Source organism: Pinus tabuliformis, chromosome 3_2, assembly GCF_031772625.1.
Source record: "Pinus tabuliformis cultivar Carrire ecotype Pingquan chromosome 3_2, CPIR1, whole genome shotgun sequence".
Lineage (NCBI taxonomy): Eukaryota > Viridiplantae > Streptophyta > Pinopsida > Pinales > Pinaceae > Pinus > Pinus tabuliformis.
Window position 1 is genome coordinate 276,319,325 of NC_142302.1, and position 8,827 is coordinate 276,328,151.

The window sequence follows — 8,827 nt, forward strand, 5'->3', positions numbered from 1 at the left end:
ACAATGACAAACGTCGCTGCAGCTTCTATGTCGTATCTTGTCCTGCCAGTCCTTCGCTCCCGTACTGCTCACTAGCTGCCCCTTAGTCCTTCAAAGGACAACACATCGAGACTCCAAGACGCCTGCCACCTAACACTGCTGCACGCCACTTTTATAGCATGTACACGGGCCGATCAATCTGCTCTCTAGGCTGGCCACTTCCTGAGCTCCAAACTGCCAGGCTAGCAGTCACCTTTGTCCATCAAGGTACTGCACTTCGGCACCAAACTTCACCCAATATTCAGCTCCTCTTCATCACTTCAAGATAGCTCGTCTAGGGCTACTTTGGGCTATCAACACGCTGCCCTCCACCAGACCAATGATGCCCAATCCTTCACTGCAAAATCTGCTCCTAATTGAAGTCTTCACGACACCCAAGTCAACTCCAATACATGGCTTCCACAGGCTGCAATACTATGATCCAAATCTGGTCAATATCCTTGACCCAACACAAGTTCAACTGCTGCAACAAGTCTGCTTTGCTTCTGTCATCACAGTGACTGGTTAGGGCACCGAACAATGTTGTAACAACCCTCAAGCAGTCATCAAAACAACCCTTAAACTCTGTGGCATTACCTCACAGGACAGCTCCTTGATTATGCTGTTGATCTGGGCATATATAATGCCTCAAACAGCCCTACGCAACCCTTGACTGTAGTGTTATGGTCTGTGGCCTAACACACAGTCTTCCTGTAGCTTCCAGACAACATAATCATGGTTCCTTGTCCCTCCAACGATGCCCCAGCAGACCTGTTCCTCAGCTCTAACTAGGCCCTCCTACAAGATGAAACAGCTCCCACACAGTCACAAAAGGATGCCCAAACAGCCCTTTAACTCGTCGCTGGTCTGCTTCTTTTCCTAAGTCCAAACAGTGGTAACCCTCCACACTTTCATGCTGGGATATCTCCTATCTGCGGCCCAGTCTAAGGAAGGTGTGCTGAGTTTCTTATGCTCTCTTTCTGCCTTGTGTTGCACAAGATGGATGAGAAAATGACATCAACTCACCCTCTATTTATACACAAATGAGGGGCTCCACGAATTAATAAAGAGACATGTCTCTTGGATGAATTCCTCAAGCCTACATGACTTTGATTATCCATAATTAATTGTCAACTTCAAAAATTCATATCTTCATTTCTAGAGCTCTGATTTGAGTGATCTTTGGAGTGTTGGAATCGCCTCGCCAAGCTCTATCACCTCAAATTTTCTCATGCTCAAATTCTTCATGGTTTTGGCTCAAATCCCGATGGGTGCAAAACGCCTACCTTGGGTTCCAAGTCCACAAGTGACCCTTGTGGTTCTTTGCCCTCCAAACCCTGAAACCTAGGGCTTGGAGTACCTCCCAAGCTACACAAATCAACAAGAGAGAGATGTATGAGAGAGTAATAGAAGAGAGAAAAACTAGAAGCATAAGAACTAAGAAGAAGAATCCCTTGATTGCTCCTCCATCTTATTTTTATAATCACACCTTGACCTTTCATCTTCCCAAAGTTCCAGCTTCTTGGGAAGACTAATTGTCACATCAAAGAGAAATATTCACCTAAGGTATATTTTTCCTCTTAAGTCAAGTTTCCCCCCTCCCCAACGCATCATAATCTGTTGGATGTTTCCTTTCTTCAACTCTATCATTTTTATTAATAAAAATAAATAGTACATCATATAATAGAGTTTGACATCGTAGCATCAATGCTGACACCCCAACATTATATGTTCTTAATTACATTACAAAATTTGGGGGAATGAAAGGGGTATCACACCATTGCTTCTCCAGCCGAGTCGAACCTCTTTTGGGTTAATTAATTTTTTTTGTAATGTAAAAATTATTTTCTCATGAAGTGACTTAGAGTTGTGGATGACAAGTCAAATAATATTAGTTTTGAAGAGAGTCAAACTAGCTGTTTTCTTGCTATTACGAGAAAGATTATAAAAGGAAGGATCCTCCTTCCATAGTTGTTATTGAACTATGAGATCGTTTTATGCCATAATAGAAACGTTTCATCTGCAAATACCTTTATGTGGATTGAATTTTCTATGCTCTCTTTTCTCAGCGTTGTGCTATAATATCTATTTTCCATAGTATAGACACAATTGCTCTTGGTTACCACAAAGCTACTAGGTCAATCCATTGAGGGGCTCCAAGTCACGTGGAAGGAGTGATCTAGGCCCAAACCTTCACCTCACCCTTTGCTAGTGCCAAAGGTATTCAAATCCAGTGGCTGGACAAACCCTTATAGAGGTATATTTAGCAAGGGTGACATCCTATTAGTGCTACATTTGATTTAGTGGTTTGAAAAAACTCGAATGAGGAGATTTTCATAGTGAAATTAGAGAACTTGTGTTGACATTCTAGGCTACTCCCGTTCCGTTTTAAAATCCAAAGTAAAAACTGCTTTAGAGGGGGTAGTGATCGCAATCCAACACATGAAAGATAAGCAAGGAAAAGGGAAGCATCACTATAGTAATCACATTTATTTGAAAATATCATTCCCTTTTCTATCATATATAAAAAAAAATAGATTAAAATCCTAGCTTGTGCGTAAATTTAGATCCTGACAGCTAGTAGATTTTGAGGAGTGAACCATTAGATATATTCCACATCTTAAGATAATTTACCCTCTCATTTTCTGCATTAATATTTTATATTTCATAAGGGCATTGTGTTAGGCTTTGCAGATCTGCAATTTATTATAACAATTTTTACAGCAGATCTGGGAAATTTACCGTCCAAAGGGACATAAACAAGTAATCATCCCTTAAACCCTTTATGTTATTTCAGATATAATATTATTGCATTATCTTTAAATTGATGAAGTGAAAGCAAGTGGTTTCCAGCCATTACAAGCCTAATTTGCAAGCTATATATATATATATATATATATATATCTATTTTTTTTTTCTTTAAATTTTATATTTGGGTTGGGGGGGGGAGCGGGGCAGTTTAACTGAGGGGAATTTAATCCCAAATCACTTCAAGTGATTTCCATCTTGTTGGAAATCCATTTATATTTGCAGATCTAAGGTTTTTGACTGTTAATATCTTCATGTATTTGCTGTCCAAACCTTTTTACCCATAGATCACCAATCTAAGGTGTTTCTACTTTTGTGAGTGGCCGTAAGAGGGCAATTAGCTTTGCTGTTTTCTGCACTTTTATGCAGGTTTGAAGCTACAGGACAGAAAGGAAATTAATGAAGTACAACCACTTATCCAAGGACAGAACAAGGAAAACACTACATACTTGGTATGAGTATTTATCACTCTTTCTTTGTGTCAATTTAGAGGTAAAATTCTTAAGATTTGAGTGATTTTATTTGTTGATCTGCATCATTTTGGAATTAAATTTTTATTTATAGATTAGTAAGGTTAACCGCTAAACAAATAATTCCTACCTCCACCCTAGATACATATATTAGTCGTTGCTTTAATAATTTTTGGTGGAGATAATTGTGTATGTAGGGAATCCTCCCATAGCCTTTCATATGAGTTGGGCTTTAGGAGTGGGGACTTGGGCTGAGGTGATAGTGGGCACTTGTCCTATGTGGTATCGCCTCATGCCTCGTGAGGATCTAATGCCCAAACAACCCAGGTCATCAAAAAATAATTTTCAACGACTGTTGTTAGTAAGCCAATCATCAAAATTCTTTTTTAATAATAATCACCAATATTCAAATTTGCAAATTAATTCAGTGAATTATTGAATCAAGTTATCGGATAGCCTTGGTTTAAACTTTAAATATGTGGCCTCACTCAGGTACGTTTGATTGGGTCATCACTGCAGGGTTGAGTCATGGCCATTTCCCATCTGACCTGATCACGAAGTGATCATAAACATAATAAAAAGGATCCTCCAATAACCTAACCATGCACATCCTACCACCTTCAGAAGGACCTAAGTTGAAATATTCATGCCGTTAATGTGACATAAGGCCCTGATTTCTGTTGTTTTGTCACATTCGTTGTCAGGACTCAGAAGTCTCTATCAAGGGAAAGTCGGCTTCCGCATACAATTGTCCTTTGAATTGCATAAACAACAGATATTGGTTTGGCTTTAATGTCTTACACTGGAGCTAAATTTGGCTGGTCAAATCACTATTTTTATTACCTTTTCCTTAAACCCAATACTGGTTTGTGTATAGATAATTACATGAAGGTTAATGTTAAGATAATTTATAGTCCAGGGAAGCAATGCTGCATGGTACTCACCTTGAATACTGGCGTTTTTCCTCCCAGGGGATTTTTCTGTTTGGATGTGCATCCCTGTCCTGTTGTGGGTTTGACCATGGGAGCTGATAGGGATCAAAACCCATTGGGACCACTTCTGTAAAAATAGTTGCTGCAATATGCTTATTTGTACTTTTCATGGTTTGATCTATAATGTCAAGTTTGAGCTTTTATAGAAATTCTTTTGCTCAAGGACAGGTGTAAGGGTGTACTAAACTATCTGTTTAGTTAAATGATTTGTAATAGAATTCAATGGATTTTGTGACAAAAAATAGAATGCTTACCATATTTTGTTACATTTCTGACTGGTTCTGCTGGTTATTTTTCAGACACTTCAAGATTGTGAAGAACTGAAGCTTGATTCAGTAAGCTTAAAGCTGTTGACTTTTGTTTCTTGAATAAATTTTGTTTCTTTAGAAAACAGAGTTTTTATTCAGATTCATGTCATTTCAATTTTGAGTTTGACTGGCTCTTGTCATGCTATGCTTTTCTTGAAGGGAAGGTGCAAGTTGTTCAGAGAGTGTATATCGGGCCAGATATATGATTCAAGCCCTATAGACTTCATTAGTGAAAGGGGTACTAATTTTGTAGTCCACCCGACCTTTCTGAACCTAACCCATCGACCAAGAGTGCTCAGATGGGGAGCTTGGGCTACATCTTGGGTCTTAGATGCTCTCTTTCTCAACAGATTTGAAACACAGCGTGCAGAATACTGGCAGACATTGTATTCATCAGTGGTAATTGAAGAAATCTAGATGGATCTGAATATATTTTGCAGATTTAAATTTTCTCTATGCCTAAACAATTGTTTTTTTCTAATGTATTACTCTGTCACCATGTGCAGAACATGGGCCCAATCCTCTTGTTGTGCTCAGAAGATGATGATCTTGCACCTTTTGAGACAATTTGCAATTTTACTTCTCATTTACGTGAACTTGGGGGCGATGTGAAGCTAGTTTCATGGAAGAGTTCCCCTCATGTTGGTAAGGAGCCTGTCATTGATTTTCAATGTTTTGAACTCATGAATTGTTTCTTCCATATTCAGATCTTAGATTATATGAGCATGAAATCCTTCATTGCACTCCAAAGCTTTTATACCAACTATGGTTGAAAATTTTGCTATCTGTTCAAGATCATCTTCAGATTAATTGTTCAATGTCTTTCACAATTGTTTATACACAGGTCATTATCGGCATTACCCTGAGGAGTACAAGAGTGCTGTAAAAATACTTCTCACTCGAGCAGCTTCTTTCTATTCACAAAGGATGGAAAGAACATCACAGCACACAATTATGAAAGGGCCTCACTGCATAATGTCCAATCCTGATTGTGGCAAAGAAAAAGGTACGACCAATTCACTCAATAAATTAATGGGTGAGAAAACTCATTTTGGCACAAATTACCTGGAAGTTCAAACATGCCATCATTTGGGATTTCTTACGGATGAGCAGAAGGAAGAGTTAATGCAGATCCAGAATTCATCAAACCAGAGTGCCCAGGATATCGTGGCTAAGCTTCTAGAGATAGACATGCCAAAAGATATCGAAGGTTGGGATGTGGAGCACTTTAGTTCATCAGTAGATGTGACTGACCTGGCTGTCAATGTTCATGATGTAGCAGTTGTAGTTAATCCTTTCAAATTCACACATCGTAGCAGGTTGTAATTTTTTACTATTCTATTTTTATGTAAATTGAAAATATAACTTATTTTATCCCATATATTAGTGTTATGATTCTCTTCAGTAAAATCAGTCTCCCAGGTCAGTAGTACTGGTTGGCAAAGATCAGCAAAGATCAACCACTTGGTTTTAGTTCACATTTCATGGTGACTGAAAAGAGCCATTGGGCTCGTAGGATTGCATGCAGACAAATTTCTGATTTAGCAAGTGCTCAATGAAAAAAACATGCAAAGTAGCATAATTTCACAATGAAGAAACAGAAAATATGGGGGGTTGTTCTGACTGGGGCAATTCTTCCTTATTGCAAGCATCATGTTGTATACTAAACTAATCGGGATGACTAATAAAAGTATTGTGATCTTTCATGTTTTCTGTGTTTGACTAATGGATTGTTGCAGTAACATTGGAAAACTCTTCTATCAATCATACGCAATCACAAATTTTCTTCCCTACCTCGTTAAATAATTAACACTTCCTTTCTGCATTTCAAATATTTGAAAATGCAAATCTTTCTGCATGATATTGCACATCTTACCGCATATATTTCTCCAAGTTCTTAATCAAACGATTAAATCTCGCCAACTTGATCATGTTCTATTATTCAAGGAAGCATTATTGATGGGGAAAAACAGCATCACAAGGTAGTCACTTAGTGGGCACTATTGTAATACTTTGGAGCATAACTTTCTGTGCGGTATCAGTCTATGCCAGCCAGCTGTTAATGCCCATGGGGAGGTTTTCAATCGAGCTGGTAATTGTGAAATTCAAAGGGCTGGACATCTTAAACCAATAAATACTGCAATCTATTACGTGTAGTTATTCTAATCTCTAGTTTGTTTTTGTAAATTTTGTTTCCAAGTACATATGAACAAAAATGATTAGTCAGCTTACATAAAGGACATTTCGTTTCATCTGTATATTTACTGCTTAGCTATGTGTAATCCTCATACTTCATACTTCTATGGTTCATTAATTATATTAACTCGGTTGTTTAACAAACAATTGAATGGGAAAATTGCATGGATAGGTAAGTAATTATGTGATAACTAGTCAAAACACTAGTAAACACCGTCATATGCACATCGCGCAAATAAGAAAGTGGTGGGATCATTTGTGAACACGTTTTTCATTGATTTCAATATTGAAGATGTTACTTGTGTACCTAGCATTCAACTAAATGAGGAGTTACCTGATCTTCAACACTATGTAACAACTTTCATATACAAAAATATTTGTAGAGAAATCGTTTAGTTTACATGCAAAGCTGCATACCTAGACTCTAGGGGGTAATCAGTGATTTCCCTTTGGGAGCCTAGAGTGGGGATGAAGCTCTATCAATCTTTCAATTGTGGGGGATGAAACTCACTTGATCAACACCACTTGAGATTCATTCCCATTATCTGCGTAGTAGAATCAAATATGACCTTTACTTAGTAATCACCAGCGCTACACAATTAACCATTCACCATTGTTCATAAATTGCAGTAGAAGATCAAAAGGTGGAATGAAGGTTATCAACCCCTTAAAGTGGTAATTGAAAGTTGTGATGCTCTAATATAACTAGTAGTGTTGTTGACCCTTGAAGATAGTGATTCACTAAAAGCCATTATACCCTTTTGTAGTCCATGTAATGAAATAACACTTGTGCTTCAGTGTTATCGAAACTAGACCAGAACTGTTGGAATTGGCCGGTGTGACCCCTAAATCAGTCCAATCGGAGGTTTGGAACCAAAAAAATTCGGTTTGGTATTGAACCGGTCTTTTACATCAATGGAATTGGTCGGTTTGATATGGGCTTGTATGATTCAGCTTGAGATGTGCAAAATGTTTTTTATTTTTAATATAATTTACTTTTTTTGATCTGGCCCACATCTAAAGGAAACCTATCCCCCTCCCTAAAGCTATTTAAAGGCACCCACTCCCTTTATTTCACTTAACTATTAATTTGAGCTTCTTGAAATTCTTGAGCATAGGTTTTTTAGGGGATTTTGGGAGACTTTGCAAGGCTCTTATGAGGGAGTTCTTGGGAAGATTTGGAAAGTTGGTTGGAGAGTTGCTAGCTCTGTTACCAACATCACGTTAAAATCCCGATAAAATAGACAAATCACGATTTTTTCAACTAGTCGATTTTATCTTTTGAGTTTTCTGTGTCTTTTTCGAAAAAGAAAAACTCTCGATAAAATTGAAAAAATCACAATATATGATGAATCAACTGAAAAAATTGTGAGGGTTTCCGTAAGTTGCATATAAGTGAAAAAAAGTTGGATTTTCTCCCTCATTTCACACTAAGAGCTTAGCAATTCGACCTTGTGAAGAGATGAATTTCTAACTGCCAAGGAGCAGGAGATTTGAGGGTTTTGTGGTGTGGAGTTCAATTTTTCTCCATCGCTCAGCGACTTCATTCCAACAATTGCCGATTTTTTGGTAGCTTTCGATTTTTTTCTTGATTCATGCACAGGGCAGTAAACCCTTTATTGTTATTGTCTTGTTGATCCTCACATTTGCATCAAAAATTAGTGCCCCACTGCTTGTCACATAGATTTGTGATTTTGTCACATAAAACACCCTATAGGGATTCCAAATTTTGTATCCATAGTTTTGTTCTACAATTCTATTTTCCATTGGAAACTTGGCCAATTGATCATTTTTGTAAGTCAACTTCTGATTGGGGGGATTGTTTATTCATACAGAGAGAAAACCTCCAAATTTGTAACCTCCTTTTGTAATTCATGAAGGGATATGGAAATAATATACCTTGTTTTGCTTACAATTTTTTACATATGTTTCATGCCTACATCCATCGACAATGCCAACCTTAGAATAGTGAGAAGAGGCATTTAAATTCGTAATTTGATATTTTTAAATATTTTAATATATATCTCATGTGATG

General features: G+C 37.5%; 1 protein-coding gene across 2 annotated transcripts in view; it reads left to right on the forward strand.

The window, feature by feature from the left end:
- Positions 1-6,309, forward strand: part of LOC149180706 (uncharacterized) — a 230,048-nt gene extending 223,739 nt beyond the window's left edge. The window contains exons 4-8 of one of the 2 annotated variants that reach the window (XM_089416240.1): positions 4,588-4,623; positions 4,756-4,995; positions 5,103-5,241; positions 5,441-5,602; positions 5,710-5,988. In XM_089416240.1, the coding sequence (XP_089272366.1) occupies positions 4,588-4,623; positions 4,756-4,995; positions 5,103-5,241; positions 5,441-5,602; positions 5,710-5,771 (639 nt within the window). In that variant the 3' untranslated portion in view covers positions 5,772-5,988. Of the gene's footprint in view, positions 1-4,587; positions 4,624-4,755; positions 4,996-5,102; positions 5,242-5,440 lie in introns of both variants that reach the window. The other variant, XM_089416239.1, reaches the window with a different exon arrangement.
- Positions 6,310-8,827: the final 2,518 nt, after the last annotated feature.